This window comes from Phoenix dactylifera, chromosome 8 (genome assembly GCF_051530095.1).
Source record: "Phoenix dactylifera cultivar Ajwa chromosome 8, Ajwa_hap1_PhDact_Kaust_v1.1, whole genome shotgun sequence".
NCBI lineage: Eukaryota > Viridiplantae > Streptophyta > Magnoliopsida > Arecales > Arecaceae > Phoenix > Phoenix dactylifera.
The window spans coordinates 27,280,265-27,296,384 of NC_143197.1; the positions used below are offsets into that span (position 1 = coordinate 27,280,265).

The 16,120-nt window shown below is 43.8% G+C and overlaps 1 protein-coding gene and 1 long non-coding RNA gene across 7 annotated transcripts; both read left to right on the forward strand.

Annotated features, from left to right (window-relative positions):
• The first annotated feature begins 910 nt into the window (after positions 1–910).
• LOC103709112 (zinc finger CCCH domain-containing protein 53-like) lies at positions 911–5,555 on the forward strand. Of its 6 annotated transcripts, none has more exons than XM_039124862.3 (10): positions 911–1,585; positions 1,709–2,863; positions 2,954–3,133; positions 3,256–3,435; positions 3,541–3,641; positions 3,732–4,004; positions 4,131–4,284; positions 4,447–4,665; positions 4,754–4,803; positions 4,939–5,555. In XM_039124862.3, exons 2-9 carry the CDS (start codon positions 1,812–1,814, stop codon positions 4,785–4,787), a joined length of 2,193 nt encoding a protein of 730 aa, XP_038980790.3. In that variant the 5' UTR covers positions 911–1,585; positions 1,709–1,811; the 3' UTR covers positions 4,788–4,803; positions 4,939–5,555. The 6 variants fall into 6 exon arrangements, with proteins under 6 accessions (XP_038980790.3, XP_088559471.2, XP_038980789.3 ...); XM_039124861.3 differs by having other exon boundaries at positions 973–1,585; positions 3,256–3,441; XM_088703344.2 differs by having other exon boundaries at positions 977–1,585; positions 3,256–3,441; positions 4,444–4,665.
• Positions 5,556–12,021: 6,466 nt separating this feature from the next.
• Positions 12,022–14,104, forward strand: LOC149753055 (uncharacterized). The gene is made up of 2 exons (XR_016396270.1): positions 12,022–12,915; positions 13,657–14,104. It is a non-coding gene; the product is annotated as an uncharacterized LOC149753055 (long non-coding RNA).
• The last annotated feature ends 2,016 nt before the right edge of the window (positions 14,105–16,120 follow it).

The window sequence follows — 16,120 nt, forward strand, 5'->3', positions numbered from 1 at the left end:
GGAGGAGTATTTCCTTCAAAGGGAAATCATTTGCCTATGACTCAAAAAAGCTATATAGATTTCATGCGTCCATTATGGTGATATGGAAAATTTGCGATTGAGGGAGACACTGGAAACCCCATCACTCATCAACTCTTGCGTGCGGAGCTTCATGGGTAAATAATTGACAGGAGATGGATCGGAAAAGCCAAGCTGAAACCAGAACTAACTAAATTAAGTTAGGGTGAGAACAAATAGAAGAAAATCCTATTGTTTGAGAAAGAAACACAAGTATCGGCGGCCCCAGCCTACAGAGATCTGATATTTCCTTTCAAAATTGAAAGGTTTTTAGAAAATTTTTCAGCATTAGGTGTGAGGGCATAACATTGAGCTGCTAGTGAATCGACTCAATATTTTATCCTCTCTCTCTCTCTCTCTCTCTCTCTCCGTCAACAAATGCTTTCATAACATAGATTTTTTTTTAAAGAGATCACATACTGGCATTCTCCCTTTTAATCAATTTATATATATATATATATATATATGATCGCAATTGCATAAGAGAAAATCGAAAGTGCTGTACCCCCTACGCCTGCAGATGCGAGATACACACTACCACGTTAGTGCACGATGATCTAGGAATAATTGTGCAGCCGTAAGCATCATTATGTTCTCGCTTTGGAGCAGGCTAAATTGAGAAGAAATAAGAGGGCTCCGTGTCAGTTTTAAAACTTTTCTTGGATCGAGTTGTCAACAGAACTTCAGTCAACTGGCGAGCACCTCTAACCCCCATCCTCACATTGGAATAAAGTTTTGTATTTGAACTTAGAAGATGGCGCTCTCATACTATTCTCAATTTTTTTCGAGCACGCCGGTACTACATGTTCTTTTGGAGACGTTATATATTTATATTGTTAATATGATATATAATATTGATACATTATCTAATAAATTATGATATAATTATTTAGTAATCTGAGTATTGTTATGGTTGAATAAGGAATAAAGGAGAAGAAAAGGAGCATCACAACCAAAAACAGGGACGATTAGAAGTTCAGGACAACAGACGAGAGAGAAGGGGACCCCAAAACCAAATGATGGTGCAGGGGAAAGAGAATTTGGCACTGGGGAAGGGTGTGTGCGTGGGGTTGTGAGAGAGACACAGAACAGAGGTAAGGTCTCGACTCTCTAAGCTTGGCCCAAAGCTCCGAGCTTCAGGGTTATTTGAGTAGATCCAGAACCCCTCCTGCACTCCCCGCCTTCTCTCCGGCAGCCAAAGAGCCCAGAAAAGAGAGAGAGAGACGCACAGAGAGAGGGCAACAGGGGCCAGAGGTATAAGGTAGCATAGAGATAACTAGCTCTCTCTCAGCCATGCAACCGGTGGTGCGGCCGAAGAAAGGCGGTCGGCGGCTGTTTTGACCCGCAGCCTCCACCGCCGCCGCCGCCACCACCTCGGAAAATGGATTCGGCGAGGCAGCGGTCAGAGAGAAAGAGAAACAAAGGGAGGGAGCCTCCCAGCTAAAAAACAACTAGAAAGCAGCGATTTTTTTTTTGTCTTTTAAAAAAGAAAGAGAGCACTCTCACCTCTCCTCTCTTCCACCTGGTGGTAAATAGAGCTCCTTCCTCTCTCTCTCTCTCTCTCTCGCCCCCTTTCCTTCTTTATTCCAATACTCAAAAGAGCTTGTTTTCCTTTCTCTAATCCTTGTTTTCTTCTTTCTTTCTACTGCAGTAGTTGGTTGTGTTGAAAAAGAAAAAAAGAGGGGGGGTGGAAGAGAAAGAAGAGGTAAAGAGGAGAGGCTCCAAGTCTCATCTTTGCTCTGTTCTTGGATCCTATGGACGCCTACGAGGCGACAAGGATCGTGTTCTCCCGGATCCAGAGCCTGGACCCGGAGAACGCCGCCAAGATCATGGGACTCCTCTTGATCCAAGACCACGGCGAGAAGGAAATGATACGCCTTGCCTTCGGCCCCGAGACCCTCGTCCACTCGGTCGTCCTCAAGGCCCGCAACGAGCTCGGCCTCGTCCCCGCCTCCTCCTCCACCGCAGCCGGCGGCGGCCCCACCTCCCCCTTCCTCCTCGGCCGGCAGAACTCCTCTTCTAGACTCCTCGGTGGCCTCGCCGTCAGTTCCCCCACGTCGTGGGCTCCGCCGCCGGTTTTCTCGAGGAGTAGTAGTGTGAACAACGTTAATGGCGTGAGCGACGATATCCAGAGCCCGGACGAGCTCGTTAGCCCCAGCAACCAGGCGGCGGCGTCGCCGTTCTACGGCGGCGGGGATCTCATCAACGAGCTCCAGCTCCCGGACCAGCTTTCCTTCCTCAACGACGCCGCGTCCGCCGTCCAGGTCACTGCCCCCACCCCCGCCCATGGTCTCCAGATCAGCCCCAAAGGTGGGGATTTTTTCTACCCGGATGTTGTCGGGGAGTGCCGGACCCCGAGCGGCGGCGCGGAGGGCATGCTGTTACCTTACTCCATTGGCGGCGGGGGTGGGTGGGGGGCGAACAGTGGCCACCACCGCCGGAGCTTCTCCGTCGCCGATGCTTGCCTCGGGTCGGAGGCGGCCGGAGCAGGGTTTGGGTGGCGGCCTTGCCTCTACTATGCAAGGGGGTACTGCAAGAACGGCGCGAGCTGCCGGTTCCTCCATGGGGTCCCCGACGATACCGCCGTCGCCTCCATGGCGGCCGGTGGAGGCGGCAAGATGGACCCCGTCGTCGAGCAACAGTGCCAAGAGCTTCTTCTGAGGTCCAAAACCCAGAGACTGGGCGGCGCCTCCCAGCTCATGGCCTCCGCCTTCCCTTACTCCCCCACTGGATCAGTGCCGGCCTCGCCTTCGTCCTCCATCAAATGCACCAACTTTCTTCTCCAGCAGCAGAACGAAAGCCAAAGGTATGTCGTTGACATGAAAACACATCAACCATCTCCATTTCCATCATATACAATCAATCTAAAAGCCTAGGGTAATCGAAATTCCCACAGGGCGGCGGCAGCGGCGGCGCTGATGCTCGGCGGTGGCGACGAGACACAGAGGTTCATGGGGCGGTCTCGGATGGAAAGGACCGACTTTGCCGCGATGTCGAACCCTGCGTCGCGGCAGATCTACCTCACCTTCCCGGCCGACAGTACCTTCCGGGAAGAAGACGTTTCCAACTACTTCAGGTTGGTGTTCGACGGAAGTCCCCCAAGAAAAGGTGGGGAAGGATCGATCTATTTTAGGCATTCAGTCTCTACTTTCTCAGCTCTAACGCTGGATTTGGTGTTGTTCCTTGGCGGAATTGAAGCATCTATGGGCCAGTACAGGACGTGAGGATACCGTACCAGCAGAAGCGGATGTTTGGATTTGTGACCTTCGTCTACCCGGAGACGGTGAAGCTGATCCTCGCCAAGGGCAACCCCCACTTCGTCTGCGACGCGCGGGTCCTCGTCAAGCCCTACAAGGAGAAGGGCAAAGTCCCCGACAAGTACAGGCACTCCTCCTTTCCTCTCCCAAACTTCCACTTCTTTCTAAATCCACCCCCAGCTTGTGTTGCCTTCCTTCGACTATAAACTATAAATTCTATTCTCAGAAAGCAGCAGCAGCAGCAGGCTGAGAGGGGGGATTTCTCTGGGTGCGCTACTACTCCCACTGGCCTGGACTCCAGAGACCCCTTCGAACTGTCTCAACTTGGTGAGAATCTTTTATATCGATCCCATTCCAGCCTCCTTTCGCTCTATGTTAGCTTCATTAGTATAATCCTACTAAAATTTTCTCCGGCAGCGCCAAGGATGTTGTACAGCTACAATAGCAGCAGCCAAGAGACAATTCTGAGGAGGAAGCTGGAAGAGCAGCATCAGGCAGCGGAGCTCCAGCAAGCAATCGAGCTCCAAGGGCGGCGATTCCTGGGCCTCCAGCTCCTCGACCTCACGACCCGAAACCACATCACTTCGACCGCCACCGCTGCCGCTGCTACCACCATTTCAACACCCGCCATTGTCCCTTCTCCTACTGATGGAAAGACCAGCAGTAACCAGGAAGCAGCAGCATCACAAGGTCAGTCAACTAACAGCCCTTTTATTTCACCTTTAGTCTTCTTTAGATTTAGTGAATTGGAATGATAGTTATGTTGGTGAATTAAAGAGGAATATAAAAACCATATGTATTACTTTCTGTTTACAGATAAGAGCCTGAATAGTTGTGCAGCAGTGGCAGAGCAGCAGCCGGGCAGCAGCCCCCACGGGGTTGCTCATCAACCGGGAGTCAATGCTGCTGCCGATAAGGAGGAATCAGCCGGAAATCCACCCCACAATGAAGATGGTTGCTCCCAGGAAAGGTAATTCCATCGGAACTATCACAAGAAGCCGACTGTCTACTCTCTTCCGCCATTAATTAATTTCCAAGGGGAGGAGGCCAGCGTTTTGTTTGGTTGTGTTGTTAGTTTCTCCGTTAATTTGGTTTTGTTCTTTTGTAATCCTTTTGCGACCAATGGCAGCAGCCTGGAGCACAACCTGCCAGATAGCCCCTTCGCCTCGCCCATCAAAGCTTCCTTCGCCGGCAACTCGTTCTCGAATGCGTCATCCGCCGAAGCAGACTTGGTCGCTGCTTCTCTCCCACAGAATAACAGCAGTAATCTTCTCATGACCTCGTCGCTGTTCCCCGCCACTTCCACGCTCGACATGGCCTCCTTCAATTCATGCTTCTTTCAAATGCCTAGGTATTACGGTTATGACTCTATACAGATCTAACGATTTATGAATATAAGTTCATTGCTTTGTTTTTTTCTTATTTTGTTATTTTCTTAGGTTCTCTTCTGATCATGGAGCTGTGGGGATGTGAATAGGTGAAAGAAAAGGTTGGTGGGAGGGAGTATTTCCTCCCAGTCGAAGTTTAACAGCTGCTTGCACCTCAGCCTACAATCGGCAGTCAGTAATGATTTAAGTTCAAGTGTCCGAAACCTCTGATAATTATTCATTATTTTATGTGGCAGGATAGGAGCTGCAAACAAGGAAAAGAGGACAACAAATTAGGCTCATAGGTTACTCCCTTTTTTTTTTTTTTGGTCTTCCTTTTAAATTTAGTCATAGACAAGAAAAGGTCCCACACTCCATCCCCTACCTCTAAACCATAAAGCTTAGTGCTGCCGGAAGAAAGACGAAAGGGACAAGGTGAGGGATGCGATATGAGGAAGGAGAAAGGAACGGCGAGGGCCATAGCTATCATCATCTTTTATCAATCAATCAGTGCAGCGTACGGTACTGCTACTACTACTAGCCATCTACTTACCACCAAATACGTCATGATAGTTGCATACGGAGTACAGAAACCGAAACAGAAGAAGAGAAAGAGAACAGACAGAAGCCAAACTGATCTCAGAAAGGACAGCAAATGTAAGCAAAAGGACCAAGGCACGGTGGAGAAGAGAGAATCGAGAGGACCGTCGCCGCTGTGTCACCCATCATCCTCTCCCATGCACCTCCACTTCCACCTCTCCCCCTCCCTCTCATTGAGCTTTTTCCTTTTTCATGTTAGTTTACTGTAGGAAGTGACAAGAAAAACCCAAAAAAAGGGAAAGGAAACCGACAAATAACTACTGCTCGTTTTACATCTTGCTATTTTTCGTGTTGGATGCTACTTTTTATTTTTTTTTTTAAGGTGGAGGGACACTGGAATTGGATGCGCACGCATGCACGTAGTCAGGGCAGCTTCCGTGTGGTGTGAATCATAAACAACTACGAACTCCATATATGATCTTACATCCAAATCATTCTAGATGCAGAATTTGAAGGTGGATTGAGGTTTGCCTCCCCTTTTTAACATACGGATTATTGTAACGTTTTAAGAAAAAATTTAAAGGTCGTTTGTCGTGCTTAGTCCACCAGTCCTATGCGGCAGTTGATGATTGGTTAAATCATACTTAAACCTTGTTTTACCACTCATTTATCTACTGCACCGATCCCCTGTTACTGGGTCCGGCGAACAGTGCGGTGACTGGATGGGTGCTTCGCAGCACTACTCATATGCCAAACGCTGCTCTGAATTCTAATGGCTCAAGAGGTTAATTATTATATGTTAAAGAATGGTAGATATAAATTTAAACATTATGTTTCTATAATGGTTATATGACGAGAACGGCTGCAGTATTAGATGTTTAAAGTGTTATGAAAGTACTTCTAAAACATGTTTTTATACTGATTGAACCAAAAAAAAAAAATCTTTATGTATATAAAAATCCCGGACCAAAGCAGACCTGGACCTGGCAGATAAGATCGCTGCATCAATTATAACAGTAAACAACGATTCTGTGGAGGGGTGGTCCATCATTTGAGGCGAGAGTGGGCATCATCTCTAGTAAATACAGAGGTTCAGTTCACTCACCCACCGTCCGAACTAAAGACCGTAACGGGTTGCTTCTTCCCAAGTTCCATGCTATATAAGTTAGAATAAATGGCGAGGCAGTGGTTACCACCTCGCTGTCTCTCCTCTTCTCAACCTGTTCTTCTGCCTTCTTGAGATTTGTCACGAAGTAGTCTCCTTTTCTGAGCTCGCTTTACTTTAACTGGAGGGTCACATGGGTGCTCGCATTCGGTTGCGGTCCCCTAGCTTTACTTCTTGTACACGATGCATCACCATAATTGATTACTTGATAAAATTCCAAGGGAGCAGTGGCCTCTCTCTCTCTCTCTCTCTCTCTCTCTCTTTCTCTGGGGCTCTTTCATCTAAACTTTATTATTTTTACCTCGCTTCTACTTACACTTCTCTCGTCCACCGGCCTAGGAGTGGCGTGGGTTTAAGTTCCATTGCCTGAAGCTCACCGGCGTCTCTGCCCCGATGCACGCGTTCTTTTCTCTTTCCTAGAATCACGTGATTTATCCTAATGCTTCTTCCGTTTTCTTAATTAATTTCTTATATGGCTAAAGTTCTTTCACTTTGCCGAGAAAATGCGTGCTGTAGATGTTAATTGCATGAGCTCAGGCATGTCATATGGCCTTCCGGACAGGCTCTGTTTGTTGATTTATTATGAAACTACTTAGAATTATTTCGAGGAGCAGAAGAACAGGGATAAGTTCGGGCGTTTATTAGATGCTCGATTACTGGAACCGCAGCACATGTGATGCGCATGATGGTCAAAGTATTATATGAATTCAAAACCATGCAACATTGGGAGAATGCCCATGTGGGACTCCCGACATTAAGGTGAGTTATAATAATCGAAATTTCCATTTGATAGGTCAAGGCACATTGGTCCAAAGAAAGGTTTAAACATGTACAGAATGCGTATATTAATGGGGACGTTTAGGAGGAAGTTAAATGATTTGAGCTTTGAAAAGTTCTCAAGATGAGCTGACTGTAGGTAGCGGGATTAGGCAGCTTTCAATTGGTTCTATGATTAATGAAAGACTATCAAGGGAACTTGTACCAACTCCATATCCATCTGTTACCGTATTGCTTTTTGGACTACAAGTGCACATTTTGGCTCTGTTTGGGGGAGCTGTTAATGGTAGAGCTTTTGGAAGTAGAGCCGTTGGAAGTAAAGCTGTCTGAAGCAGAACATTTATAAGAAGTTGTTTGCTATTTGGTAACTACATTTCTAAAGTGCTGTGGCACTTTAACATATGTTTGGTAAACAAACTGAGAAAGTACTTTTGTGTGACAAAATGGCCATAAAGGACATTACCAGTATTATATAACAAAGCATAATAAAATATAATATGTATTAATACATAAATATATGATATAGTATAATATTAATTTAATATAATATAATATTATTATAATATAGTACCGTAATATTATGTATTATAAAATAATAATTTAATATAATATTAAATTATTTAATATAACATATCAATGTATTATGATATAATGTAATATAATATTATATTTATAGTTTAATATAATAATAAATATATAAAATATTATAATTATTAGTGTAAATTAATTTTTCATCCTTCTAATGACCATTTATCTCTCTAACAAATAGAGAGAAACGAAGAAGAATATAGAGAGGGAAAGGGAGAAAGGAAGAGGCGGGATAAGGGTTTTGGGGAAAAAAATTGTAATTTAAATGAGAATATTTTGGTTCAAAAAACAGCTTTCCGATAAAACTGAAAACAGCATTTTCGGAAAGCTCCAAATTGGAGCTTCTTCCTAAAAGCTATTTTCAGCTTCCTGCAAAAGCTGAAACAGATTTCCGAAAATTTTACCAAACATAATTTTTTATCTAAAAATATTTTTGGAGGGTCAGAAAATGCTTTTTGGCGCTCCAAAAGCTCTCCTAAACATGGCCGAATCGTAAAAGGATCTCTCACTCGAGTTGTAGACGAAGCAGCTGAGCTTATAGGATTGGGGAGTTGGTACTCGGATTAGTGACTTCAATTGTTGCCATAAATCCTGGTTCATGAGCCAAATAAATGAGTCCATTCCCAGCCTAAGACTACGCTTGACTTGCAGTGGCGAGTCAGCTACTCATTTATACGTTAAACCTCGCATATGCTTGATCGTGGCTCAATTTCTAGCCTAAGAGAAGAAATTCAACCCATCAAAAGGAAAGGAGCCCGTTTTGTGGAGCAAGGGTTTTAATGGTCACACGGTACTCCTGTGGAGATGCTGCTAACCTTGTTCTGTTTTCTTATTTCACATGGACGCGTGAGAGTACACAACGTATCAGAATTCTGGAGACGGAGACATCTTCCAATTCCCAGTTAGATGATGAGAATGAAAGAGATGGCTCCGCCACCTTTGTACGCTTGATTTGAAATGGCGTAATGGAAAGCCACATTTCAACCACAGCCCCCAGGAAGCAGAATGCCCACCCTGTTCCTGTTTCTTGAAAACTTGCTACAATTTGGTATGTGGTGGATTCTCATTGGTGGATTCTTGTTGGCAGTGAAATTTTCCCCCAAGCTTTACATCTTTGCCTCGTTGCACGATTTGAAAGCTAGAGGCTACATGCAAGGTAGGTCCTTAGTCTCTTCAGCTCGATCGCCAGTGATGTCCTACTCCTTGTCAGACAAGCTGTCTTTTAGTATTCACAACTACAGAGAAATTGTGAGGGTCCGGCCCATTAACCGGCCCGCACACAGTTGGGCAGTGGGCCGGGCCAACAGGTTGGCCTAAGCACCACCGTGCCCACGCACGAGGCAGCAAAGGGGAATGAAGACACCGCGACCGTTAGAGGTGGTTGCAACAGCCTAACGGCCGGCCGTTGCAGCCGTTCTTCCTCTCTGGGGGCTACAAAAGCTCACGGTCGCCCCCCATTTTCGGAAACCTCTCCTCCCTCTCTGCTTCTCTCCCTCCTTCCTTCTCAGCTAGGATTTTTTAAGCCTTTATCTGTGCCGCCGGAGAAAGTGGTCGCAGTTCCTCCCCGGAGTTAGGTAAGCCTCCGAACCTCGTCCACTCGTTCCCTATCTTCCCTCTTCCCGATCTACTCGGGATAACTGAACAAAAGAAAAGAAGAAACAGAGGGGAAGAATAAGAAGAAATAGAGAAGGGAGAAAAAGAGAGAGGCGTACCTGTGGTCGTCAGCATTGCCGACCCTCGATCACAGGCATCACCGGGTTTCGACCGCTGATGTCCCCAGTCTTTGGCCGTAACTCCCGTGGGGTCGGAGACCAGCAACTTCTCTTTCCCTCTTCCATGTTTTCGAGACAAAATAGAGGAAGGGCTCCACGGCTCTCGGTCGCAGCCACCGCCGATCCTCGACTGGGGCTGCAGTCGGGCCGGAGCCCTTCCCTCTCTCCAGTGGGCTAGAGGGGAGGCTCTCGCCTCTTCCCTTCGGTGAAGAGAAAAAGGGAGACGGATGAAAAAAGAGGAAGAGGAAGAAGAAGAAGAAGAAGAGGAAAGAAGGGCTTATCGGAGTCTGACCCTAGGAATTTATGAGCGAACCGAGATAAGTGACCCTGGTACAAGTTTTATTGGTTTCAGATTGCTGACATTATTTTAGATATGAAATTATATATTATGACTAATTATGTATTTTCTTAAAAATTAGGATCAAGCATATAGCAAGTGCTTCATGATTTTGGCTAAATAACATCCTTCATGAATACTTATTTGTGTATATATAAATTATGATTTTGTAAAAATTGCATAAAAATAATATTGTGGCATGATTATGCATTTTAAAAGTTACAATGTCATTATTCATTTTTTTCAACATAATTACAAGATACGGTTTATGAAAAGTATGAAATGATTTATGAACTCTCAGATTGCTATGTACGGCCCTCGCTAGCGGATATAATAGCTCGGCATACGGCCCTCGCCAGTGAGTATAATAGCTCGGCATATGGCCCCGCCAATGGGTAATAATAGTTGGCAAAGATTACAATCTTGTCACGGGTTATAGTGACCATAATTGCACTACCATCTGAGAGCACGATTTTCAAAGCATAAAATAATGACAGTATTTTACATTGCATTTCTACCTTTACGAACTTGCAAGATTGAACATGCATTGCTTTATAACTTGTTTTAGGTATATTGTCTATGAAATGCATTACTTTGTTATACTGTTATTTTCTTTAAATAATGCATTAGCATGTGAAATATTATGCTTGATCTGGTAAAATAGTGCATGGTGACTTACTGAGCCGCATAGCTCATATGACTCTTTTTTTTTTCTTCAGATAAATAAGATTGCTAAGAGTAGGGAGCTTGAAGCTTTTAGGGTTTAGGCAATTGATTCTGGTTGTACAAATTTTTAGACCTATGTATCGTTGTCTTTTTGAAAAATATTCTATAATAAAATGTTACTTTGTTATGGATTGCTAATGTGACTTCGTATTGTTGTGGGCAATAACTTACAACAGCACGGCCGGATTTTGGGCGTGACAGAAATCATGTGCTTTAGGAGACTTTCAATGGGTTGTGGTACAATGTAAGGAAAGAGCCTTAGAGTTGGAATAGGAAATGAGGAGGATGAGGTCTCATCGTGCAATGAAAGGGTGTGGTGTACGGAAGGTTCGCGGATGTCCCAAAACGGGAAATACCCTCTTTGAAGGGCAACTCGGGGGCTTTGGAGTCCTCGATTCGACAAATATTCAATGAGAATGGTCAAGAAAAGGCAACATCACCAACTAAAATGGACGAAAGGGAAGCAGCTTCGTCGTCTCCTCGAACTTCTCCGGACCATAATGGCCAGGAATCATCAGTGGCTCAGCCGACTAGCTAGGTTCCACCATGCAAGCCAACTTGCTCCAGGTTTACTCTCTTGGAGATGGAAGAGCCAAGGGCAAGGGGGGAGACCTAGGCAGTAGTGAAAGAGGCCATTTCACCTTCTTTGGTAGAGGCCACCTTAACCACACCAACATCAACTGAGGGTACCAGTAGTACTGAAAGAGTTGCCATTTCACCACCTATTGTCCACACAATTGACCCAGTAATCTTCTAACCACTAGAACGGATAATGCTCTACACTCACATTTACTGTTATCTTGGCAAGCTGCAATATTCCTTGGGGGTGGGACAAGGGGATCGAAGATGAGAACAGAAGCGGCTAAAGGGTTATTTGAGTCACCTTGGTGAAAACCAAGGATCCAATGTATAGCCACCAGCACTGTCCCCTAGTTTTGAGAATAGGATAGGCCAACATGGTGCTAATCAAAGTTTACCCAATCTAACCACTTCTATGTAAATGAAAGTTTTGTCTAGGAATTGCAAAGGAGCTATGAAATGCTCCTTTGTAAATTACGCAAAAAATATGCTGCGTCTATATAGTCCTGTTGTCTGTTGTTTTTTGGAGACAAGATTTTCTGAAGGATCTTTAGCTAGAATATCTAGAATACTTAGCCCCTTATGGCAAGTCTATATGGTGCTGGCTGAAGGTTTGTCAGGAGGAATCATAATAGTATGGAGGAAGGATGTAAGGAATATTAGTTTTACTCGTTCCGATAAACATGACCTTCTTGGATTATGGGATAGCATATGCCAATACTAATGGCCTATCATATAGGATTATTTGGTAGTTAGTAACCATAGTTATGTCAATAGGCTAGGGTTACCTTTACTACTTTTGGATGATTTTAACTACATTTTACACCTGGAAGATAAGAAAGGGGGAAGACAGTTTAGGGTAAACCATAACATCTGTGAATTTAGAGCATTCCTACAATCTACCAGTTTGATTGATTTAGGGTTTCAAGGATCAACTTATACCTGGTGTAACAGCCAAATGGAATTAGCTCGGTTGTGGGAGAGATTGGATCGGATCTCTCTCTTTCTATCTGACCACTGACTGGATCTCTTTCCAGAATCAAAGGTGCTCCACTTAGCCCGATATGCATCAGATCATTGTCTCATCCCGCTATCCATTCTAGACTACAAGCCATGGGCCCTAGCCATTTCATTTTGAGAAGTTCTACGTGTTGTGAAGCCACATATATACGAGGTGATTCATTAAGCATAGAAATGCAAAGGCAGCCACTCCTTAGGGATAAGGCTGTGGCTAATGCTCCGGAACACACAGGCGGCACTCCGAAGAAGAAATTGAAGGCATATAGAGAATATATTTAGAAAGGGGGAACACGTATATGGAATGCTTCTACAGTTACAAGCAAAAGAGTTCCAACTAGGGGACCTAACACAACAGGATCATATGCAGCTGTATATTAGGAACACTCTGAGCCTATTATCAAAACTTGCAGTGCCAAAAGGCATTTCAGAGGCAGAAGTCATGCATGCTCTAGTGCAACGAAGGCAACACTAAAGGTGGCAACACCAATCCACCATTATAAGGCCGCGTCAGAATCTCGTTGCCATGCTTCAGGATCCATAGGGGCATCGGGAGGAAGGGGAGCAAGCCATTAGGGACATGTTGAATTGGCACACTTCCAGCACAGGTGGCGACACCAACAACATGACCCCTGCTCATGGCCACCTCCTCTTACAACCCAAGTCACTATGCAACAAAATGATCAGCTCCTAGCAGCAGTAACGGAGGACGAAATTAAGCAAGCAATCAAAGGTATGCATCTAGACAAAACACCGGAACCAGATGGGCTTCTCTCTTTTTTTAAAAAAGAATTCTGGTATATAATTAAAGCTGATGTGGTGACTACAATAAAAAGCTTCTTTAGGTATACTTCTATGCCCCATTGCTGGAAAGATACTTGCATAACATTAACCCCTAGAGAAGAAAGTCCTACACAAGTACAAGACTGTAGACCTATTAGTCTATGTAATACTATTTATAAACTAGTGGCAAAAACTTTTGTGAAGAGGCTCAAACCAATCATGTCTAATATAATATCAAATACTCAAGGGGCCTTCGTCCGGGGCATAATATAACGAAAAATATTATGCTAGCCGAAGAGATCATGCATTAATGAAGGCACCAAGGTCCAAAAGCTTAATAGCAATAAAGGTAGACATGGAGCAGGCCTATGATAGGAGCGATTGGCAATCTATATTGAGGGTGTTAATGCATTTTGCTTTCCATGCTTGGTTTATTAGATGGGTTCAAGCATGCATCTTAAATCATAGATTTTCATCATTAGTTAATGGTATTTCCGCATCATAGTTTTTACCAACCAGAGATTTATGCCAAGGTTGTCCACTTTCCCCATACTTTTTTATAATGTGCTCAGAAATCCATTCATCAGATTAATGCATTTAGCAATTGAAAACAAAGTATTGTGAGCATACAGACCATCGAGGAGAGGACTAAATGTATCCCACATATTTTTTTGCTGATGACTACTTGCAGGTGGCTAAAGCAATGAAGAGAGACTCTCTATACATGAAACCGCTGCTAGAGTTCTACTACACAGTATCTGATCAAGCTATTCAAAGATATATTGATGTAGAAACGGGCTTGCTATGCATCTTGAGCAACGCATATTTGTGGGGAGGGCAATCAATTACCCAACTGGTTAGCTGCTGAACCTATCGAAGGACCTATGCAAATCAAAAGGTGCATCATCCAAGGAAAGACAGTGCAAGCTGTACAGCGGCTGGATGCACGGAGGGAGATTGCCTTTTTTTTTTTTTAATCAAGCCGATACTGGGCTGTTGTCGAGGCTCTCTCCAGATTGGGCTTCTCTTGGATCAATTTCTCATGGTATTGCGTCAAATAAAAGTGAGTCACGTACTATTATTCTCTTGTCAGTCAACTTCTTGTGACATGGCCTAATAGATGGGCAAGCATTGCGTTATTTATGAAACACTCTGCAGCTAAGTCCAACCATCCTTCTATGATACTGAGATCTTCTGAACTAGATATGAGATCCTATGACGTCAAATGCCTCAGCCCAAGGCAGAGCACTCCCTCTCACAGTCTCACCTCATCTTCGCTGCTACTAAACAAAAGCATTATAGAGAAAGCAATTAAATAAGGGAGTAATGTGGCGATAGCATCGTTACCATCGGTACTTCCTTCTGAAGCATGGAGCACCTCAGCGGTCAAGATTCCTCCTCTTCTCTCTAGACTCTGCTCGTCTTTTGCACCCATGTGCACTTCATGTTCTCCCCACACGGCACGGAGTCACGGACACCTCCACTTTCTCTGCATTCTGTAACAAGAGTCCCCAGCAAAAAAAACCAAAAAAAAAAAACGCAAGATGCGATGTCCGGAAGGTAAGCGTTGCTAGCTTCCCAACTCCCACATTAAACATCGATCCCACCCTTCTCCGAGTCTCTCACACACCCAAACATATTTTCCCTTTTCTTTCTCCACCCGCGCGACCAACCAACCTATTCCGCCACGAAGCCCAAGTTTGGCAACTCGTGGGAGAACAGGAGATGATGAGACTCTCACTAGAAAATGTAATGGAACCACACGGATCCCAAGTTGATGCAGGGGACTCCGATTGTCCCCTTGGCCGCTATATTCCAAAGCGAGCACTATTATCAACGTGGTGGCGGGCCTCAACCCTCAATGAAGCGGCTAGATCAGACCAAACTGGCTAGACCTGGCCAAAAAATTGAAGAATTTTTTTTTAAAACTGGCGGACGTCAATGCGAGTTTCACTCTCTTTTTTTTAATTTTTAGAAGAAGAAAAAATGACGGCGTAACTGTTGAAGGCACACGGCTTCTTGTACCTTGGAGGGATCCAGGGGCTCAGATGCCGAAGAATTTGGCTTTATTTACTCTTTTAGATTTTGTTAAACTCTAGGCTGGAGACTCGGACGGGAATCGCTCTGCACAAGAACCTTTAGATTTTTTCCTTTTTCCTTATACGAAGCCTTTAGTTCGAATAATTGGCCAAAATGGTATTCTGATAAACCTGATTTCGCAAAGCTAAAATACTTGCCGTGTCATAAGAACTTCATAATAACCTTTTCTGAAAAATAAACTCTATGAGAACATATGTAACAGAAGACATACTATAGCATTGCTCAGAGTAATAGAATGTTTAAGTGTGGCAATTTTATCTTTGGTAATTGGTTTCTTAGGAATAAAAAAGGGGGGGAGTAAAAGGACTAAAATCGTCCATAAGAAGCCTCGATTTATCATCAAATATTAAGAAGCAAATTTGAGGTTAAGAAAAAGGAAAAGCGAAGCAAGGCGATTCGCTCAAGTCCTAACTGCCTCTTTCAGTCCTCAGGCCCTGTTTGGGGGGGCTTTTGGTACTTTCTGGCCCTCCAAAAGTACTTTTAGATAAAAAACTGTGTTTGGTAAATTTTTCAAAAAGCTGTTTCAGCTTTTGCGGGAAGCTGAAAACAGCTTTTGGAAGGAAGCTCCAATTTGGAGCTTTTGGAAGAAAGCTGTTTCAGTTTTTTCGGAAAGCTGTATTTTTGACAAAAATGCCCATATTAAAATAACATAATTACATAGTTTGTCCCTTTATAAATCTAAAAATCTGTTGGAGCCAAGAACCCTAGCCGTCAGACTCCCTTCCATAAGAAAAGGTATTTTTCTTTTCAATTTTTGTATGTATCTCTTGAACCACATTTTAGAAGAAAAAAATTTTAATCCTTTTCCATATCTTCCAAAATCAATCTATTGTTTTTTTTTATCATCAACTTCGCGGCCCACGCTAAGGTCCTCCTCGAGCATGGACCACGAAGAAGAGCCCCTGGACCGCGGAAAATTATTTTATGAAAAATTATGGAAAAATATTTTATACTAATAATTATAATATTTTATACCTTTATTTTTGTGTTATACTATAAATATAATATCATATTATATTATATCATAATATATTAATATGTTATGTTAAATAATT